This window comes from Nelumbo nucifera, chromosome 7 (assembly GCF_055504915.1).
Source record: "Nelumbo nucifera cultivar China Antique chromosome 7, China Antique-T2T, whole genome shotgun sequence".
In the NCBI taxonomy this organism is placed as follows: Eukaryota; Viridiplantae; Streptophyta; class Magnoliopsida; order Proteales; family Nelumbonaceae; genus Nelumbo; species Nelumbo nucifera.
In genome coordinates, this window is record NC_142655.1 from 28,766,224 (window position 1) to 28,789,965 (window position 23,742).

At 32.9% G+C, this 23,742-nt stretch overlaps 1 protein-coding gene across 1 annotated transcript in view; it reads right to left on the minus strand.

The window, feature by feature from the left end:
• The window catches only part of LOC104593662 (beta-hexosaminidase 3-like), a 55,402-nt gene that overhangs the window by 10,641 nt on the left and 21,019 nt on the right, over window positions 1-23,742 (minus strand). The window contains exons 9-11 of the mRNA XM_010253630.2: window positions 21,422-21,522; window positions 21,287-21,346; window positions 14,204-14,237 (exon numbers count right to left, since the gene is read on the minus strand). Coding sequence (XP_010251932.1) covers window positions 14,204-14,237; window positions 21,287-21,346; window positions 21,422-21,522 — 195 coding nt within the window. The remainder of the gene's footprint in view (window positions 1-14,203; window positions 14,238-21,286; window positions 21,347-21,421; window positions 21,523-23,742) is intronic.

Here is a 23,742-nt window from a genome sequence, read left to right on the forward strand (position 1 = left end):
TGGATGACTATTCATGGCATTCTTGGGTATACTTGATGAGATCTTGTAATGAGGTACCTTCTTTGGTACAACAATTCCATTAAATGATGTTAACGTAGTTTAGAGTGTGGGTGAAGGTGTTCAGATTAGATAATGCTAGGGAATACTTTGAGAAAAACTTGGCATCATATTTATTAAAGCATGGAGTAGTCCATCATAGCAGCTGTACATATAGTCCATAAGAAAATGGAGTAGTATAAAGAAAGAACAAACATATTATGGAAGTGGCAAGAAGTATGACGGTAACTCCATAGTCCCATTTCCATTTTGGGGTTATGCAGTTCTCATAGTAGTCTTCTTACTTAATTAGGTACCCTCTTATGTTCTTGGATACACTACTCCATTTTGCCTTCTTTTTCCTAAGGGGGAGATGATTCATGTTCCATTCAGGGTGTTCAGGGGTGTATGTTTTGTCTATATCCTTGGTGTGTAGGAAGTTAAAAGGGGTATTGTTATTATGATACAGTGTTAGGGAGCCGGTATGTCACCATGGAGTCATTTTTTTGAGTTCACACCTTTCTTTTTATAGTGTCTTTCTTAGGGGGAGTGTTTTATCGAAGAAAATAAGCAACCCACACCACTTCTTGTTCTAGCTCCTTTGCTTACTCTAGTGTTTGACCCACCTATTCCACCTACTTTTCTTGATCCATTATGTCTTGCTTCTCAATTTTTTACATGATAGTGCCTACGACAACACAAGGAGGTTGATTCTACAACAGAGGAACCTATGCCACTTCCCATTAGTTCATTTGAGATTCCAAGTTCGACTAACATAGACCTAGGTATATCAATTGCTCCATCTAATGTTTTAGTTTCTGTTAATACTACCACTCCTGTTCCTAACACCAATGCAAATGACTTAGAACTTCCTATTGTATTCCAAAAGGGGAAGAGAAATCTATAGCCTATTGTATCTCATATCAGTATCATCTTTCTTATATTGGGTTATCTCCCTCCTAACAAGCCTTCCTTTCTTCTCTTGACTCTATGTCTTTACCCAAGTCTATTAGTGAGGCTCTTATCAAAACTGAGTAGAAGACAACTATGCTAGAGGAAATAGAAGCATTGTTTAAAAATCGGACATGGAAAATTGTTGATTTACTTGATGAGAAGGAGATAGTTGGTTGTATATGGGTTTATATAGGGCTAATGGAAGCATAGAAAGGTACAAGGCATGGCTAGTAGCAAAAGGGTACACTCAAACTTATGGGACAGAGACTACTTGGAGACTTTGGCACCGGTAGCCAAGATGAGTTCAATTTGGATCCTCTTATCTCTAACAACTGCTTGTTAGCACCCAATTTTTGCTCGGTCCCCTCACCCTACCTCTTCATACCTTCTTCTTAGACCCCAGAAACTTGGAAACATAACCAGATCAACTTGAGACTTTCCAAAACCTGAAATTCCCTCATTTGACACAATCCACAAGACAAATAAGAACCTTGAGATCAATATTAATGTCCGATCAGACATCATCCCCAGACTTAGAAAACTATAACTTAGTTACACATCATTTTTCATGACTAAAATGCAAATATCCACTATTCATCATGCCAACTTCATTTCTAACGTCCCCGATCTATGCGCTATTCAAATTCCAACTCCTCCAAAATCAAATCCAACACCCCAAGAGCACTAGGAAACAAACAAGTAGCGAATCCCACCAAAAATCTATAATGATCAACGGCAAAAACACCAACATCCCATTTTGATGGCTCTAAACGATTGCTAAGATTGACCATATCTTTCTCAGATCAGAACCATCCACTTGACTCCTCACCCTAATCCATGCCTACTTACCAAATTGTAACTCAAAATTCCCCTGTTTGACCCTCATCAAGCGTAAATCCTATTTCAGTAAATCTCTTTAGTTAGAGCTTACCATCCATCATCCCAACTTCATATGACCAATCAGACCTTACCGCTGTGTACGGAGCCCAAAAAACCCCTGTACGTCAAATTTCGTGGCCAAACACCTCTATTTGACCATTGAAAAAGTAAGATTCCATTTTGAGCCCTCTCATTGATTGAAAAATCATAAGCTAAGACCATGATCTGAACTAGATCAATCAATATACACCTCTGATTAAAGATGCATCATTTCCATAATATTTGGGATGATAAAAAATGCCTACCCACCAAATTTCATCCCAAAATTCCCCTATTTGACCATTCATCAAACAAAGGTTCTATTTCAGCAAATCTTATGAATCCGAACTTGTCATCCATAGATCTCAAGTATCCCGACCCTATTTGTCCGATCAGACCTCACCACTATATTTAGAGACCCAAAAAACCCCAACACACCAAATTTCATGATCAAATTCATCCGTTTGACCATTAAACTAGAAAGATATCGTTTCAACTTACTAGATTAAATTGCCATGTCATCCATCCCAACTTGCAGCCTCAAAAGGGTGATGACTGATGTCAGACCCATTCTTGACTCATTAGAACACTTGGACCAATGAAAATAAGCCTAATAAACCCAAAAAGCCCCCAAACCCCAAGATATACCTACTTAAAACCAAGAAAAGATAAAATAACATTTAAAAGTTCATCAAATTTACATTTTTTGCTACTGACAGCCCCAAATACGAAATTGCCATGATAGGCATGCCCCAAGCTCCCATTGAACACACAAAACCCATGAAAATCTCCCATAAATAAAAGAAAATGTTTCACCAAATAGGAAAGCTTGATTGAATATCTATTTCTTTGAAGAATTTTTGCTTATTTTTGTAAAAAACCTCTGTTGAATCCCAAGCACTGTAAATGAGCGAATTCAAACCTGACCTCCTTTTCTTTTTCTATAAATACTGATATAATTTGAGGCCCCCAGCGAGAGAGAGAGAGAGAGAGAGAGAGAAAGAGGAAAAGAGAAAGGGGGAGAAAATGAGAGATCTAAAGAGAAGAAGAGAAAAAAAAAAGAACATTTTTTTCAACCTCTATAATCCCAAAGTCCTTGAAGATCAAACTCAAAATCTGCCCATCTATTTTTTGCTACGAGATTTGAAACCAAAAAGCGTACAATCCATCCCAGTATCTCATTGAAGCTTCTTTGAACTTGCTCCCACTGTTGGAAAACTCCCATTAAGGTACATATGAAGGGTAAGTATTTCATTTTAACTTTTAAACCTGATTTGGTAATCTCTGTTTATTTTTTTAGTTTTCCTGGGTTGCTTGAGGTTCTGAAATGTTGGAGAACCATCGTTTGCAATTTATTCTTGAATGGGAATAGAAGTAGAGAGGTGGGGGTCTTAGAGAAATCAGTACCTAAGACCCGATAACATCACCTCAAAATCAATCTTAGGAGTGGTTGAAAGCATATTCCTCTAGATTTAAGAAATTCCTGCAAACATTTCTGTTTTTCAATGAAAGAAATTAAGCCTGAATAACTCTTGTAGTGGGCTGCTACAACAACTTGGAGAGAGGGGTGCCTAATACCTTCCCTCTCCCAATCCTTGGGACCTGAAATCTCTCGGTTGTGTGGCTTTTCCATGGAGAACGGAGTTACTATTGAAGACTTAAATTGAATTTTTCAAATCTGAAAATGAGGGCCAATTTTCTCTAAAAATGGATGGTGATTCCATCTTTTTAAGCCGACGATGAGCTTCCCAGAGTTCACACTACTTACTCTTAGCCCTTTTCCAACTTGATGTGAAGAATAATTTTCTTAATGGAGATTTGCGGGAGGTGTACATGGACCTCCTAATTGGTTTTTATAGTGATGTGACTAAAAGATAGGTATATAGATTGAAGAAGTCTTTACATAGTTTAAAAATCATCTACAACTTGGTTTAATAGGTTTAGGAGTGCATTGATTGTGTTTGGTTATACTCATCAAATCCAGTATGCTCATATTTTGTTAATATAGAGAAGGGTATCATTGGTGTTAGTGTTGATAGTGTATGTGGATGACATTGTAACCACATAAAATGACTTGACTGAGATTGATGTATTAAAGAAAACCTTACATAAGGAGTTTGAGATTAAGGATCTTGGGGAGCTTAAGTATTTTTAGACATTGAGGTGACAAGGTCCAAATATGGGATCTTCATTCCTAGAAAAAGTATGTGTTAGACTACTATAGGAGACAGGAAAACTTGGGGTTAAACTAGTTGATATACCCATTGAGTAAAATCACGGAATTAATGCTTTTGATGGTGAGCTAGTAGAGGATGTTGGGAGGTATCAAGATTGGTGGGCCGGTTGTTATACTTGTGCATGACATGACAAAATATCTCCTATGCAGTTAGTGTGGTAAGTAAATACATGCATGCCCCATGAGTTAAACACTGGGAGGCCATTGACATGATTCTTGCTTACCTAAAAGGACTTCCAGGTAGAGGGATATTATTTGTTGACCATGGGCATTTGAAGAGTAAGAAGCAACTATTTGTAGTTAAGTCAAGTGCAAAAGCTGAATATGCAGCTATGTCACATGGTGTTTCAAAGCTTCTTTGGGATTGGTCTTTATTAGGAAAGATTGGAGTTGATGCAAAAGAACTTATGATATTATACTGTGATAATCAAGTAGCAATTGACTTTGCTCATAACCCGATTTAGGATGGTAGAACCAAGTATATATCGGTGGACAAACATTTCATAAGAGAAAGGGTGACATTTGGAGAAGTATGCCTACTATATGTTGCAATTAATTTACAACTAGATGATGTTCTCACAAAAGGAGTTGGGAATGTGTGACATCTACTCCCAACTCATTAGTTAATGTTATTGGGCTTAAGGCCCATTAGTTTATGTTGGTTTTTTGGAGCATTTTTTTTTGTATTATGAATAGTAGCTGCCCCATTAAGGGCATTTTAGTCTTTGTAATTAATATTTTTTATGAGTATATAAGATAATGAGTGGGGTAGCCAAAGATCATTATTGGCTTCTCCCCATCTCTTCTCCTCCTTCTCTTTTTCTCTTCTCACTAAGATCTCTCTCTTTCTCTCTCTTCTTTCTCACTGTTATCATTTTAGATTATTGTTTTACTTTTTCTACTTATGACACAACCATCAAACAAGTAGAAGTGTTCTCTTATGGCCAATTTTTATCCTATATTTGCATTTAGGTGATAAAATCCTAAACTTCACACTATCTAGGTGGTATCCATGTGGCAAGTCCCACTACAAGAACACTTATTTATATGCACATAAAGTAATTTACACACATACACCATGCATACATACATTTATTCATATACATCATGTTTGTATACATGATAATAGAATGGGGTAATGAGCTATGTCTTAATCTCTCCATGGGTACCCATTAATGGCTTGATCGAATTATGTTCTATTAGAGGTCTTTCTTCTTTTTTGTTCTGGGTATAACTATAGTACTAAGGGTCTACTTGGTTTGTGGGAATAGGGGTTTAGAATTGGAATTAAAATGGCCCATTTATTGATTCTAGCTCTTTGGTTGGGTGGAATGGGATTCAAAATTGCATTCCTAGTAGAATTCCATTCCCTTCTGGCCTCCCCCATGGGCATGTCATAGCTAAATAATAAAATTTTGAACATAGAAATAAACACAAAAAGAAAAATGTATAGAATAATTGGTTATGTCTTTGAATAAGTGTGATAAATAAGAATTGTTTTCATTGAAAATGGAATGAAATACATAATTTAAAATCAACTAAAAAATGAAATTGTTATCCTATTTGGTGTTAGGTCAACAATTCAACCTTTTCAGTCAAATGTGGCAATGTTTGATGTCATAATTAAATATTAAAAATTTAAAAAAGGACTAAAACATAAAAAAATGAAAAGATACATAAATTTTGTATAAAACATTTGGTCACATCTCTAATATTATATATTCATCATATTAACAAAAAAATATAAAATAAGTGTAGAAAATTGAAAACATCTATATCCATCTATACTACTATTAAAAGTATGAACAATCTTGTGATTTTTTTTGAATAAAATACCCTTATTTTTTGAATTTAGTTCCTTTATCTATTTGTGAGATTTTAAAATGTAATTTGAACTACTAATTTTTATCTTATTTAATTCCCTCTTACAAAGTCTTATGTTTAAGGTATTAACTCACATTTCTTTCATTAAATCTTATATTTAGGTATTTTTACCACTAAATTCTACTAATCAGATCATATCCAATACTTTTAACAATATAAAACCCATATTTTCTCTAAACTAACCCAAAAATTGAATTTTTCTTTTGACAATGTGGCAGGTAAGCAATTCAACCATCTGGACCGAATGAGTCAATCCATGATGCCATAATTAAATAATAAGAATAAATAAATAATAACCAAAAAAATAAAAATAAATAAATTTTGTAAAAAGCATTTGAGTATATCTCTAATATTATATATTGATGATCAACATATTTGTTGTGAGAAGTGAACAATACTTGTGAGCTATTAGTTGTTTTGTTTATTTTCTATTTGTATTAGTATTGGGCCTTCGTTATTAGATGAAGATGAAAGACCAAACATGTATCTTTCATATATTTTTCACCCTCACAATATTAAACAAAAAGTAAGAGTGATAAATAAGAATCATTTTTATATACAGAAATATAAATAATGATTAAAAATTGGATACATTATTACTATGATTATCATCTTCTAAAATTGCCATGTGCATTTTTTCTAGTTGGTATGAAAAGTGAGGTAATGGTGGAATTCCCCAACAAAGAAAATAATGGAGAAAACAATGACATCTAACATTTATGAATGAAGAAAGAGAAATCTCATGCATAACATGATAACATAATAGACCAAAATCTTCAAACTTCATCAATCTTTCACAACCCATAAAATAACTAACTACACAAAGCTTTCAAGATAATAAAAGATGATGCAAAATACATTTTAGATGCACAAACCAATCCCTTCCATGATACCCCACAAAAATGTCTTCCAAATAAAAAAAAAAGACTAGGAAAAAAAAACAAAACCATATTGCAAATATAATTGACCAACAAAAAGAAAGTAGGAGCACTTCATACCAATAAGATCATTCTAAACCAATTGAAAGGTTTAAGAATATTTTTACAACATTCATGATTTCTGTTTGCAAGTTTGATATGTGTGAATAGTAGAATTTTAATGAAAAAAAGACTAAAATCAAGAAAGAAAGATCTCTATAGTAGATGATAGAAATAGAGGGATCAAAAGAATTGAGGTTTTGTATTATATTTCATGGAGAGATGTGGTTGGATTTTTTGGGTTAGCACAATGAAGGTTAAGAAAACTATATTTTTTTTTATTGTAATCAATGACCTTAATAATTTATTGCTAAATATGTTGGTTGATGATGTTGTGTGGGTGAGAATGCAACGACAATGGTTGAGAAAGATAGGGTTTCATTAATTTTGCACGGTATTAAGGGGTAATGTCATTTATATTTTATAAAGTAGATACTTGCCTTGGGTTCCAGGAAGGTCATAAAAATTAAAACCAAATACCACATATCATATATGGTTAATTCTTAGCACGTGCTCTTACAGTAGTAATTTGGAAGAATTGGTTGGGGAAAATTTGTATAGAGAAACTAGGTTAAAACTATTATCAAATAACTTAAAAGAATGAGCTTTGGACCATTTTTATTATCCCAAGTTTTTGACTTTATGATCCGAAAAGGTCGAATAAGGTTGTGCTTACCAAATGTAGTTAAATGGTGTTAAAAAAACTCCATTTAACCATATTTGACCTTTTATGTCTTTATTTTCACCCATTTAGTTGACAAATTCATAAAAGGTTTGATTTGAACATGTAGAATATGTCTTGGATATGAAATGGTGATAATTATTATGCTCCTATTTGACCTCTAAATGTAAATCAAGTTACTTTATTTATAAAGAATTTAATAAATCCAAATTTTAGGCAATAGGATAGGCATAGATTGAGTTGTGAGAATGAAAAATAAATGAAGAAGATGAAGAAAGAAGGAAGAAGAAAAAAGTAAAAGGAGAAGAGAAGAGAAGAGAAGAAGAAAAGGAGTTTCAAATGAATGGGTTATGTTATTGTTTATACCCCAAAATTTTCATTTATAAAGCAATAAGTTGGAAATGGATCTTCAAGAGGATGCATGCCTTGATGGTAAAGTTGAGACATTTTCACTCATGGAAATTAAAATATTATGAGGAATCTTTTCACTCATGGATATGTTAGAGTAAATTATAATATTATTGGCTACAACTACACAATTTAACTATAAAATTTAGCTAATGGATGTCAAAATAGCATTCTTGAATGAAGATCATATTGAATATATCTATAGACAACAACCCTAAGGGTGTGTTGCTAAAGGTTAGAAACATGTGGTGTACAAGTTGAACCATTCAATGTATGAACTAAAGCAAGTTTCTAGGAGTTGTAACATTCATTTTTGACTCAAACAGTTAAAGATTGACTTTGAGCAAAATTTGGATGAACCATGTATTCATAAGAAAACAGTGAGACAAAGTTGTATTCTTAGTACTATACATAAATGACATTTTTCTTATTAGGAATGATGTAGGAATGTTGTTAATAATGAGAGTGTGACTTTCATAATAGATCTCCATAAAAGATTTTGGAGAAGCATCCTACATATTAGGACTTCATTTATATGGAGATAGAGCAAAGTAGATCATTAGATTATCCCAAGCTACTTACATTGATAAGATTATTAAGATGATCAACATGCAAGACTCCAATAAGGGTTTTGTACCTTTTTGACATGTGGTCACTCTAACAACGGGCATGACTCCCAAGACTCTCAAGGAAGTAAAGGACATGGGGATCATATCCTATGGCTTAGTTGTAGGAAAACTCATGTATGCAATGTTGTGTACTAGACCTAACATAGAACAAATAGTAAGTGTATTAAGTAGATACCAATCAAATCCATGAACTGATTATTGGATTTTTATAAAGAACACACTCAAATACCGTCAAAGAACAAAAAGCTATTGCCTTATCTTTTAAGGAAGTTCACTAAAGCTAGTTGGTTATATGGATGTTGACTTCCAATCATACCCAAATGATAGAAAGTCTTCATTATGATTCATCTTCTTGTTAGACTTAGGGGCGGTTAGTTGGAAGAGTAGTAATTAAAGGTTAAAGGTAGATTCCATGATACTTTATGCAAAAGGTATATGAAAAATACGTGGATAGCATAAGACTATGGATTATATTAGATTGGACCTAAGTGCAAGTAAGAGTTTTTGTATAGCTTATGCCCTTAACTACTCCAATTGATGTATTGTACATGACTTTATTATGAATAAAAAATCATTCACATCTTGTGTCATGTGAGTGTTTTTCTAATCACTCCTCAATTTATATTAGAATTATGTATGAAACCACATGTGTATCATAATATGGACTTAAATATTCAAAACTAGTGGATGAAAAAGGAGGAGTTTATCTTGGCATGGTTGACATTCTCATATTGTCCAAGTAGTGGAGCAATGGGTCTCAACTACTTGGGTTATGACTTAAGGTGTGAGGGTGCGCGTTTACAAGAAACATGGAACTAGACCAAATCCAATATGTTTCTAAACTTTGTGATAGGTGGAATAAGTAGATGTTACATTAATTCATAGACTTGAAATGCCAATTAGTGAGATCCTTCTGGGGTCAAATATTTGGGTATGTTGAGGTTTTTAAGAATGGTGAATTAGGCAATGATTAATGTAATAGGATCTGCTATCATATTAGACATAGAGAATAGTCTATACAACTTCCTATGATGGATGCTTGAATCTATGATAGTAGGACTACTTGAATTGTGTATTAGGGTTCACCAGAGGTGGAATATAGACAATGTATCATAAATACTTAGAGGGAAAAATTCCTTTCCCGTAGAAGTGTTGAGTGCTAATAGCTAGCCGAGAAATTGGATGCAAGCGATATGTTGGATTGATTTAAGCTAATAATCACATAATGAACTAAACTAATTAATCTTGGGCCTTTAGGATGGTAACCTCTCAAGTGACTTAAGTGTTTATACACTTAATGGGCCAGATCATTAAAGCCCATAATAGTTATAGATGATTTGACATGTAGGCTAACTTATTTAAGTGGTCGGCCCTACTAGTCTTAGTATGCGCTTATAGGGACCTAAGTTGGTTATACACATTAGTAGTAGGCCCCATTACACAAGATGATTCCTCCCTCTTTGAAAAGGTTTTCAGGCAGGGGTGGCCACAAGCCAAGCTTCTCATGAGCTATTTGAGCTAGGCTCGGCTCGGTTTAAATCGAGCTTCGAGTCGAGCTCGAGCATAGTAAAGCTCAACTTGTGAGGTTCACGAGTCTAGTATAATAAATAAATATTTTTTATTATATACATACATATACATATACATATACATATAATAAATAATTTATATTATATAATAATACTTTATATATAATATTTTTATTTTTTATGTATACTAGTAAATAATTTTTATAATTCTTAATTTTTTGTATGTAAAATAAAAAAATGTTTATATATATAATTTTTATTTTTTAGAAAAAACTTGGCTTGTAGTCGAGCTTGAGCCGAGCCAAGCTAGAACTCATGTGCTTTGAACCAAGCCAAGCTCGAGCTCAAGTCTCTAGCTTGAATCGAGCTTGAGCCTAACACAGTTTCAGAAAGCCAAGCTCAAATAGCTAAGTATTCAGTTCAGCTCAGCTCAAACCCACCCCTATTTCCAGGATTAATGAACATTCTAATTTGGTTGTGATTCTTCTTAAGAAATTATTCATAGTCAAACTAGAAACTAGAAAGTCTAAGCTAGTTATAAGTTTGACTATGATGCTTAACTAGAAAATGAATTAGGAGAGTAAGATTGTCTCAAAATATTTTCTAATTATCTTAGGAAACATTATTAGCTAAGGAAACAGATCTTCACAATCCAACCAAGGCTATAAATAGACACTCAACTAGAGGAGATCGATTGACACAAAATCAACTCCTACTAGCTGAATTCACCCATTTGAGAGGGACTTCTAGGGTTTTGAACTACATTTAACCAGACCCTGTGTTCCATCATTAGAGTGTTTTTCCAGAGTGGTTTTGAGTGAGATAACTCACTCAAATCGATTGACACAAAATCACCTCCTACTATCTGAATTCACCCATCAAGATTTGAGAGATATTTCTAGGGTTTTGAACTACATTCGACCAGACCTTGAGTTCCATCATTAGAGTTCTTTTCTAGAGAGGTTTTAAGTGAGAAAATTCACCCAAATCGTTACTTGGTGGAAGCACACATTGCTAGAATTTCTAGGAGATCGACTACTCACTACAAAGGATCCTGTTGCACTGTCTTCCACTTGTAGTGTTTTGGGAGTGCAAAATCTTGGATGTGAACTACTACTTTGATCCCTGCATTTGTAGACATCTAATATCAGGTATGAAACTTTCCCAATTACAAGGTTCGATCTTTTCCTGGTCTAATAGACCCAAAGGATCAAAGAGAAAATTCTGTTTTCTCATAGTTGTGCAATTTCATCGTTAGATATAGAACAAAAATCCTGAATTTTCATCATTCTTTTGTTGGGAGTTTTGCACAATATGATCACTAGAAGATCATCTTTCACTAATCAAACTGCTTAAGATGTAGGATGTTTTCTTATTTAGTGGAGTCCACCACTAAATGGTTATGTCGAAATTAATTGTGACAAGAATCATATCTCCTACCTAGTTAGGGTACTTTTTGGTTGACTACAAAGAACCAATGACTTTCGTTTTTGGGCTATGCGGGTGTGAATTTTATTTTTAGCAATATCATTGAAACTAAGCTATGGGATCTTTTGGCTGCTATTAAATTGGAAAAAATTTCAAATTTGGAGAAGGTTATCTTTGAATCAGGGTATAAAACAACAACCAAAGCTATTAAGGATGAATCCCCTCATATTCTTTGGCAATATTTTGTTAATAGATAATATTAAGAATTTTAGGAACTCTTCTTTCCAATTTGTGAAATGTGAAGAAAATAGAGCAACATATGTAGTTGCTCAAATAATTAAAACAATGTTGCAGGTGAAGTATGGAGGAGTCCTTCCTGTATGACTTCTGTTAACATTGTATAATGATTTTTTGGGAAGTTAAATATATTAGTTTGCTTTCTAAAAAATAACATTACAATTATATTAGTGTTTAAAAAGAGTAGAAGATTGTATGCAAACGCTCGACCTTTAGATTGTGAGGCATAAACCTTAAGCTTCATCAATTATCACTTTTTAATAAAAGATTAAATTAAATAAAGAAAATTGGGCCTAAAGATATGCAAAGGAGAAGTGAACTTTTGCATGAAAATAGAATTTAATGAACAAATAAATGATAATGCAAACAAGCATTATAAGAGTGTAAGAAGTTTAGATAAGTATATCCTATATTTTTGGAAACGACTGAATAACTATTAATTAAAAGGCTTTTAAAGTAAATAATACCTCAAAATTGTTTTAAATATGTCGAATCATAGATAGATACATATACATACACACATTAAAGCTTTCTAATCTTCGAGAGATGTGTTTTACACTTACAAGTGTGAGACTCAAGGTTAAGCCCTGACCTAAAGCGTCAAAGTATAATCCTCATGTTTTTTTAAAACATTGGATATAATGAAAAATATGTACATAAAAAAAAACCCACTGATATGATGGTGTAAGGGTCAAGTCTAAATTTGATCAAATTAATATGAACCCAAATCAATTCTGACAACAAATAGAAACATAGTCTATGATTTATCTCCATATTAATCAAATAGGATTCTAGTTAAACACTTATCATGATTTGATCTCTTAATTTATTTTAAAAACTTAACCAATATTAGACTCTTGATCTATTTATCTTTTGTCTAAAGATTACTTTTGACAATCATTTGGTATTGTAGAGTTTCCATTTATGCCTTGTTTACTTTTAATGAGGGCAGGTAAGTTGATCAACATGAGAGTTGACCAGCTCACCACATTTGTATTTTAGTCTTCATGGTTTAGGGGTGAGCAAATGGACAGGTTCTACTTGGATCTAGCCTTGAACCGATCCTATCCAATTTGTACATAGTAGGGTTCGGTTCCAAATTCATGCAATCAACCCCCATCTAGGTCGGTTCCAGGGTCTAGGGGTTTACCCTACCCGAATTGACTCGATGAACTAGCCTTGGTTGGTCTTGGTGAGACAAGCCTTGGAACTGAACTTGCTTTGAAATAAACCCCAAAAATATTTTTAAGGATGTGAAGATTTGAATCCAAGAACTCATGGTTACAAAATCCATGGTTTCTCTTGAGCATTTAGTTACTAAACTAATTGGATAATTTGTTTTCATTTTAATATTTTTGTGTATAATAAATAATGTAAAAGGTAATATTTACAAAGTTTAAATTATAATGACAATTTTGAACCATGTATTAATATACTATGATAATCTACATATTAATTATTCAATTTAATTAGTAAAGATGATAAAAGTTTATGTTTCATTTTTTATTAAGGAGAGTAATGAAAGAATATGTTCCATGGGTAGATCCTAGAATTGCCAAGGCCAAAACCAACCTTCACAAGGTAGGCTTTGGTTCCAAAAACCTAGAACTGACCCCAACAAGGTAGGTTCCAGGTTCTACCATGGAACCAAATTGAACTGGCCCATGCTCACCTCTATGTGATATGTCCAACAAAAAAAAATGATTTCCGAGCAGCTCAGTTACCTAGGTTAGTATTACCCTCTACTTACTTGGGTAAATAACTTTATTGTCTATAGGAAAAAATGCTAATACATGATGAGGCAACATTGTCCCCTCAATAGTGATACTTTCATGGATAAAATGGTCATTGTTTAAATTTACCAGAGAAACAAAAAAACACTAGTAAGTGTGCTTACCCGTGCAAGTATTTCTCAAGGAAAGTGCATTTACCCAAGTAAATGACTTCCCGAAAAATGAACTAGGGCTTATAGTATCCTAGAAAATTAGAAAAGAGCATAGAAAAAAGGATCTTCAATGTAAAGTATTGTCTTAGGAGGAATGTAAAACCAAGGTTACAATTGTGGAAGAGAAATTGTTTTCCTTCCATAATTTCCATAACATATTCCTCTTCTCATTATCTAGGATACATGGTGAACCAGCATATGGAACTTTGAATTCTATAGGTGGAACTATGAAAAGATGAGAAGGAAAGATTGATAGAAAGAAATGTTTTGAGATTGTTACCATCTTCCTACACGAGGAGTTGTCACCCAGCAATCTGAAACAAATTACATAATATGATTTACTAGTGAATTCTCATTATCTTATAACTAATGCATAAAGAAAGAAACAAAAACTAATAAATTCTTTGGGCAAGAGTAATGCTAGAGAAGAGGACAAACAATCTAATTTCTACCAAGAATCAACCATTCCATTTTGGGATCGACTATGGGATTTGCAACCATCTATGACATGTTTTATGACTTAGGTTAGGTTGCCATTTATTTGAAGACATTGTATGCACCTCTCTCCCTATTGACTCTCATAAGGGCCATTACCCATTGTTGGTTCCAACTATCTAGGGTCTTGGGTGGGGTGGACTAGATATGGACCTAGCCTTTTCCACCAAATTTCCACTTTCAACTTGAACCCATGTTCTCACACTTGTCAGCTTGAGATTTTACCTTTACACCAAACAAGGTCTCTCTCTCTCTCTCTCTCTATATATATATATATATATATATATATGTCTTTCATCATTTAATATAATATTGGTTTTGTTTCTGATTGATGATAAGAAAAAGAAAGAAAGTTTTTGGTTTATCTTTTTCAGATCCACGACCAACATAAAGGAAAGAAACAACAACTCAATACAAACCAACCAAAAACACTAGTTAAATTTTATTGTCTATTGAAAATGTACAAGGGAATTAATAAATACCTAAAAAAGAAATGAAAGTAAACAATTTGAAAGCAAACCAAGAAGTAACAACAAGAATTACTCCCAAGAAGTTAAAAGTAAGAAAAAAAATAATGAGGTTCCGTTTAGTTCTTTTTCTTTTTCTAAGCAGGTTTATTTCTGAATAATTGCATGGAATGCATTTTATAACACCAAAAACTGATTATCCTATTATTTTCATTTTAAGTTGGCTTTTATGGAGAACACAAGGAACCTTAATTGTTGAAGACATTGAAAGACCAAGAAGAGGAATTTGGGTTATTTAGTTGAATTCCAATTGTCTTATTTTATTACTTGGGAGGAAAAACATCAGAGACATAAAAAGGAGAAAGATAATGAAATTAACCATTTTGTAGAGTCACTACTTTGTAACTGTGGATATTTAGTTAAGTTAATCCAGTCTTAATCATGCTCAAAATCTGTATCCATGGATTAATATTTGCATACATATTCAAGGTTTGTAGGTGTTAAGTAAGACCTATAGGGAGAACAACCAAGTCACTTATGACTTTGTAAAATTATAAATTGATTTTAGAGGTAACACTATCAAATGTGATTTTGGGATTAATAAGTTCTTTAAGAATAGAGGATTTGCCCTATTTTGTCAAGAAGAAACTTCTTTTTATGAGTAACAAATTAGAAACTTTATTGATAATAAAAAGATGAAATTAACAAGCTAGAAACTAGTGTCCTAGATTACCCAAAAATAAAGTATAATAAAAGATACAAAATCTAGCGCACTGTGCTACTCTTTTCATGAACAAGAGTTAAGAAGTCCTACTTGATAGTTTGTACAATCTCTTAATTCATTGTGCTAGGAACCCCAATAAAATTCAGTTATATTTTCATCATCCCTTGCAAGTGAATGAGTCAACCAATGAGTTTGCGGGAAAAAAGTTTATTCCTTTTTCTGATAGATATATAAAAGTGTTATGAAACATGTGCGTACACACAAAAAAGATCCATGCACAAACCATGGATCCCACAAAGATGAGATTATGAAGGATGCACTATCAAAACACAAATATTAGACATACTTACCGGTTTAGCATTCAAAAAATAAGTGAGTGCAATCCTCTTTACTTGTCCCATATATAAGAGAGAAGCATTTTGGTGACTAGATTGGTACTATCCATTTTAAGTATAACGATGCCTTATATATGTGTAATTCTGCAGTCATATTTATGCTCCCACTAAGAGTGTATTCTTTTGTTTTATCTTTAAAGTATGGGTAACTATTGTTGGATTTCTTCCTCAATATCAACACTATTATCAAATTATAAGTTGGTAGCAAATCAAGGAGTGTTGATGTCACCATGACATCACAATTATGTTGCATCTTTATGATATTTATTTTTTATTAAGTGTTAGAATAAGAAGGTCAAAACTGCAGCTAAAGAAGACACACAACTATTTCTCCAATTATTCATCAATAGATCAAATTGGTTTACTACTATCCTTAATTGTTTATGTAAATGGTATTGTTGTTATTGGTGATACCATGGAAGTGATATAAGCCTTTAAGAAATGCTTCCTAGAGGAGTTTGAGAGGTCCTAGGTACTCTAAGGTATTTCTTGAATATAGAAGTTGCAAAGTTTGAAGCTGGTTTTCTTCATAGCTAGTATAGGTATGCCTTGAATTTTGTTACAAAAATGGGAAAACTAGGCTTTAAAGGAAAACTAGCCTCTAAACCTGTTAGAACACTAATGAAATCTAACATAAAGCTACGTGACTAGGAAGGTTTTTTACACTCACTACCATGTGGAAGGAGTTGGACTACCATCAAACCATGCTTTAACTAATGGTTATAGGAAGTTGTTATCTTAGCAAAAGGGTAATATGCAAGCTGATCCGATCTCAACCCTACCTATGAATTAATCAAAGTTCAAAGTATTGAAAACGCAAGGTGTATTGAAAAGGTAATTTTAAGAGATATATTGAGATACACTTTGGAAACACATAGGTACAAGCGAAAAATCAAGACACACATGGATACACTAGAAAATAAAAAAATCATTAAAAATATTAACAACAATAAAAATGAGTTTTATGTGATTATAAGTTATAACTAATTTATTTAAGCATAAAAACCATACTTTAATGAGCTAAATAAAGTATCGGGACATAATTAGTAACCGTTGAAAAATAATAGAAGAACTAAAATGTATGTGTGTGTATATATACTAATATTTATTAGTTAATATTTATTATGTATATAATCAAATTTTAACATTTGTTGGGAAACATCCACCAAGGTATGAAAGATTACTTTAAGCATAAAAAACATGTTGTTATGATAAGTAATTAAGGTTGGCATAGTGGTTAATAAATTGTTGTCATAAGAAAATGACTAGGGTTTTAAACTTGTTACCACAAGTTATTTGACTTAAATAACATTTAATGACGTATGGAATGCCTTAATTAAAGGTAAATCAAATGAGCATTTAATTAAATAATATTGTCATTTAATAATGTTTCAAATTTAAAGGCTTAATTAAAATTTAAATAAATGAGAAATAGAAGAGATTTATTAAATTTAAATTTGAATTCAAAAAAGAGAGGAAAATGAAAATTGGTTGGTACATAATGCATATTGGCCTGTTTCAGGATTGTATTAGTCGATACATACCCGAAATGATCCAATACAAGGCCGATACGGACTCCTACCGGTCTGATATGGAACTCTTCTAAAACAATACGTATTTGTCGATACAGGCCAATACATTGCGAAATTTTAAACCTTGGTTCAAATATTGGGTAGTAAGGAATTACCTTGATTACAAGAAGTGTACGCTCTTATTTAGTTAAAAGAAATAAGCTGACAAGCCATGAATCTTAGTAAGGGGGAGAAACATGTTGCTTTAGCTACCAAAGGTGATGTTAAAAAGGGTGATCAACCCACGAAGTCTAAAGGGGTCAACAAGGATAAACTGTAGTGTACTTCTTGTAGAAGGAAGAGGCACATTAAGGAACATTATTGGGACTTGATTGGGAAGCCTAAAAGCTTCTAACCGAAGAAGCCATGTAACAAGCAAGAAAAGAGTGTTTTGGCTAATGTTGTTACTAGTGCGTTTCGTCATGATGATTAGATTTCTTAGATACCTATTTTACTCATCAAAGTTATAGATTAAATGGGGATTGTATCAGATCTCTCTTTGAAGAATTTGGTAAGGCACTTCACCAACTTGAGGGAAACACTTCTAATGCCTCCACTTCATTTATGGCTATCTCAGGTAACCAAGCTACTACTTTCTGTGCTACCTCTCTTCCTAGGGACCCTTGGATCATTGACTTTGGGCTTCTAATCACATGATTAGTAAGCCAAATTAACTATCAATTGAACTATCTCTCTTCCATTGTTAGTTAAGGAACTATTTCTCTTCCTTCTGGGATGATGTTGACCCACATTCCCCATGTTCCAAAATTAACTATCAACCTCCTCTCAATTAGCATTTTCACTTAATATTTGAATTGTAAGTGACTTTCTCTTATACTTATGCTTTTTAGGATTTGATTTTGGGGAGGTTAATTAGTAAGGGTTGTGTGGTGGATGACATTTACATCTTGGATGATGTTGTTGGATTAATGGTTTTTCCTTTCGTTGTCTTTATAAGTCTTAGTGATAGTTTTATTAAGAATCAAATTCATTTGTAGCATTTTTGTTTGACTTATATATCATTTGAATCCTTAAAGAGTCTTTTTCCTCCTTTGTTTAAGTTTATGTCAATGCCATCTTTATAGTGTCTAACATATCAGTTAAGTAAACATTGTAGAACCTCTTTTTTAATGAGAAATAAAAGATCAAAATTTCCTTTTTATGTTGTTGTATTCTAATGTGTTAGACCCTACTTCTATGTTATCCAATGTTGGCTATTGTTATTTTATAAACTTTGTTGATGACTATAAACAATATAAATAGATCTATTTGATTTTCTCTCATGAAAATGTGCCACAAGTGGTTAAAAATTTTTAGCATATGGTGTACACCTAGTTCCATGTTGACATCCAAATTTTTTGGTCATATGATGCAAAAGAAAAGAACTTTACAAATGGTCTAACTAGATTCTTAATTGACAATTATAGAATTGTTTTGCAAAAATGAAAAACAAACACTTGAAGTTGTATGGGGTTTGATGTTATAGATGCATATACAATTTTAGAATGATGTAATTCTCACAGTTGCATACTTGATAAATAGCATGCGTAGTAAAACTCTTCAACACAAGGCCCCTCATTATCTCCTTTTCCCTCAATATCCCCTCTTCTCCATTCCTCTTTGGGTCTTTGGATGCATGTCTATTGTCCATAACCTATCTCCTAAGGTAAACTTGATCCCAAGTCCATTACTTATATTTTCTTAGGGAACTCTACTTCTCAAAAGGGGTATAAGTTTTAGGATCCTATCTCCTCCAAGTATCATGTTTCCTTGGATGTTACATTTATTGAGTCTTAATCATTCTTCCTTGCCCCTCCTTAAGGGAAAATATGTGGTAGTAAGGAGAAGTAGGTTGTTTAAATTCCATTACCATTTTTAGCATCTAAACACATGTAGACCTTTCTTCACAATTAACACCACTAGAAGGTCTGATATGATCCTATAGGTGTGGAGGAACCTAAAGTGGTACTACATAAACTACTTTGAGGAGGTAAATTACAGCAAGGGTGTTAGATCTTGTACTACAAAATACCCAATCTCTCATTTTACTTCTTTTGACCACTTTAAGGAGGTAAAACAGCTAAGTAATGTTATTGTTCATAATCCCAATGACCTCCCTAGTGACCTTGATGTTCCTATTGCTCACGACAAGGGTGTTAGATCTTTGTACTACAAAATACCCAATCACATTTTACTTTTCTTGATTTGTTGTCTTTGTCTTATTATGCCTTCATTTCAATTATTTCCAATGTTTCTATTCCTAATAAAACCCTTATAGAAGCCCTGGCATCTCCTAAGTGATCTAATGCTATGTAAGAAGAGACTAATGTGCTAGAGTATAAATAAATTTATGCCCCAATTGAACCTAATTATAGGCTTGGTGATGATGAAGGTGATGCAGTAACTAATGTCAAATTGTTTCAAAGATTAGTTGGCCAACTACTATATTTGTCTATGACTTAGCCTAACATTTCTTGTGTCATTGAGGTCCTTAGTCAACACATGCTTATTCCATGTTCATCTTATATGGGTACTATAAATGGGGATCTGAGGTACCTAAAGCACCTAGGAAAATGTATCATCTTTGCTAACAAATGGGCACTTGAAAGTTGAGACTTATACCAAATGCTGACTAAGCTAAGTTAATATGTTGTGGTTAGATCTCATGCAGAGGTTGAGTACTATGCTATGGCCCATGCATTAGTAGAGATGTGGGTAAAAAGTGTTTTTCTTGAGTTGGGTCTTTCGATGATTACTAAAATGACCTTATATTGTAACAACAAAACTGCCATCAACATTTCTCATAACCTTGTTCTTTGTGATAGAACCAAGTGCATCAAAGTTGAAAAGGATTTCATTAGGGAAATGGCTGAAATGGGTGACATTTGTATGCCTTATATTACATCTTCAAATCAATTGGCTAATGTACTTACAAAAGTTGATAGTGCCCCTCGACATATTGACTTTGTAACAAGTTGGGAATAATTGATATCTATGTCCAAACTTGAGGGGGAGTGTTGTTTATGCATTATGTTTTTAATTTTACTTATGTTATAGGGGCAGCATGGTCTTTTTATCTCTCTTTATGTTCACTATTTATAATGGTGAAATTGGTAATTGCCCACTATTCTTTTGGCTCAATAACTTTTTCTCTCTTCTTCACTCCTTATTCTTAAGATAGCTTCCAACTTAAAAAATAATATATATGTTTTAATTAGAGACTTGTAATAAAGCTTATCTATCCATTAATCAAATGCCTTGAAATTGTAGGAAATCTTATCTACTTATTAATAAAATGCCCCAAAATTGCACTGCTATAGGGATTTGATCTAGTTCATGCATTATGTAGGACTAATCATCTGATAGCTATTAATCATATTTAATGTTAACTTAATGGTACTTCAGAAAATGTTATTTTTTAAGAGAAAAGGCATATATAAATGGTGACTAGACTATCCTTGTGGTTGATTAGTATAGGTAATGTATTTTTTTTTGGGATAAATCTTGTCACTTGGAGAAGTAAAACAAAATCAATGCTTATTATATCTAGTGCAAAGGTAGAATATAGAGCAAATGACACAAAGACCATACCAAAACTTGCAGGAATAGATGGATAATTGTGATTCTTCAAGGGTAATTAGTAGCATGAGGATAACAATAATAGAAGCCATCGTCATAAAGTATGACATATAAATAAACTATCGAACTTGCCTGTTTTAACTTCATCACCACCCAAGTGGACAAATCTAAACTTGAATACCCTCTTGAAATCTGAAATATAGATCTATTGATTATTTTGACGCAAAGTCATATTGAATAGACTTCTAAATGGAATACTTAAATCACCTGAAAGAATTCCATTTATAACTTGGAAAGTGAACTCATTACTAACATCAAGAGGCTCCGAGCAATTAGGTGATGGCCATAGAGAAGGATAGCCTTTTCCCCTATAAATGAAAACTGTTAGGTTCTAGGACAATTGGTTTTTATTTTCTAGTTAGAATAAAAAAATTAATTTAGAGAAAGCAAAGGAAATTTCTTGTTCCCCAAAATAGTTAAAGGCCCATAATACGAATAAAATCATCCTAAATGCCCTAATTTATTGGGCATGCATGATTCCATAAATGAAGAGGTCACCTAAAAATTTTGTAATGATATAAAATGTACAACTCAAAGTGGATCATGTGGTACCCAGGCATATTATAATGCATTATAAGGGAACCATGCATAGTTGTTAAAAAAGCCCATATTTAATTGGGAACGACCTCTTAAAAATATATCAACCCATGCATTACACAAAATGCTCGCGGAGCTAATACCCAATAAATAAGTTCTCAAACTCAATTCATAGAGAATTAACCATCTATCAATTTCTTAAAATACATTATCCCTTGCGATCTTTCAATAAATGGAAGCCCCTCTACAAAATCCACTATATTTCTTAAAAAGTGCAAATAAATAACAATTAATATAAATTTTTACAAATTCAAGAGCCTATTAAGTAAAAACAACTAACCATCAATTTAATGATTAAAAGATAATAATGTTTAACTTCTATAAGTAGTGTAATAATCATTAATTGTTTTGAGGGTTAGTTTTCCTAGCCCAATTTTATCCTCTTATGTTTCATGTGTTTATGGGCTTAGGCCTTCTAAATTTATTTATTTATTTTTTTTGTTATGTTTGCTCTAATGCCCTATTAGGGGTATCCTTGTAATTTTTTTTCCTTTCCCTTAAATATATCATTGGTTATGTGTTCTTTATTTATCTAAAAGACCCAAAATGTTTAAAAGTGAATCCTATATATTATTGTTCATGGTGTCGTCTTGGGTTATCCTCCCACACAAAAGGTCTACAACATTTTTAATCCTCAAATAGAAAGAAAATTTGTCACAAAATATATTACCTTTTGTAAATTACAATCGTTCTTTAAACCTCTTCAAAATTCTCTTTAGTTAATCCTTTTGTACCTGTTCCTCCTTCTCTTCCATCTTCTCCTCCTCTAATTGTTTCTCTTGGCCCTTCTAATTCTAGTGGGGCTCCCGATATTCCTCCTACTATACAAGATAATGAATTATAAGAGCTTAATGTCTAAGGGAGAAAGAGACATAGGGAATCTGTAGTTGAAGACTGCATCCATTGGATGTCTTGCCATTTGGTGACCCAAGTACTTCTTGCACTCTTTACACAGATTTAAATGTTTCTATTACATTGCGTAAATCAATTCAACCTTATATATACACTCAATTACTAAAATTATCTCTTATTCTCACTTGTTCCTTACTTATAATTTCTTTGCATTTGCCTTGTCTTTTGTTATTAATCCTTCTAGATACTTAGAGGTTGTGGCTAACCATAAATAGAGAAAGTTATGGATAAAGAAATGTAAGCTTTATTGAAGGGAAAGATATGGGAACTTATGGATATACCAAATAGGAAGAGCACTCTAAGGTGTAAATTAGTGTATACTATGAAACACAAAATAGATGGATCTGTGGAAAAGTACAAGGAATGGTTGGTTGCAAAGGGGTTTACTTAGGAGTTTATATATAGATTACAAATAGTCCTTTGCCCTAGTTCTAAAATTAAATACTATAAGAGTGTTGCTATCCTTGGTAGCAAATTGTTCATGGGAATTGCATCAATTAGACTTAATGGTGACTTGCAAGGAGAAATCTTTATAGATCCCCTTCCTGGATATGACATGAAAAGTAAGGTATACAAATTGAAGAGAAACTTGTATGGCTTGGAACAATCACATAGGGCTTGATTTGAAAGGTTGTCTAATGTAATGAAAAGTGCAGGCTATACTCAAAGTAATGCCTATCACACTTTGTTCTACATGGGAAAATGGAACAGAAATGGCAAGATCTAAGGGAGAAAGTATGCATTAGATCTATTACAAAATATAGGATAGTTAGGTAGCCAACTTTCAAACTCTCCCATGGATATGAATCATTGGCTTCATGAGGGATATATATGGGGATATCTATCTTAACAAAGAAAGGTATCAAAGACTTATAGGTAAGCTACTCTATTTATTCTTTTAGTGTGCTTGACATTGCATATTCAGTTTATGTTGTGAGCCAATTTATGCATGCTCCCAAAGTTTCTCATATGAAAGCAGTTGATATAAATCTTAGATATATATAGAGTTGTCTAGGAAA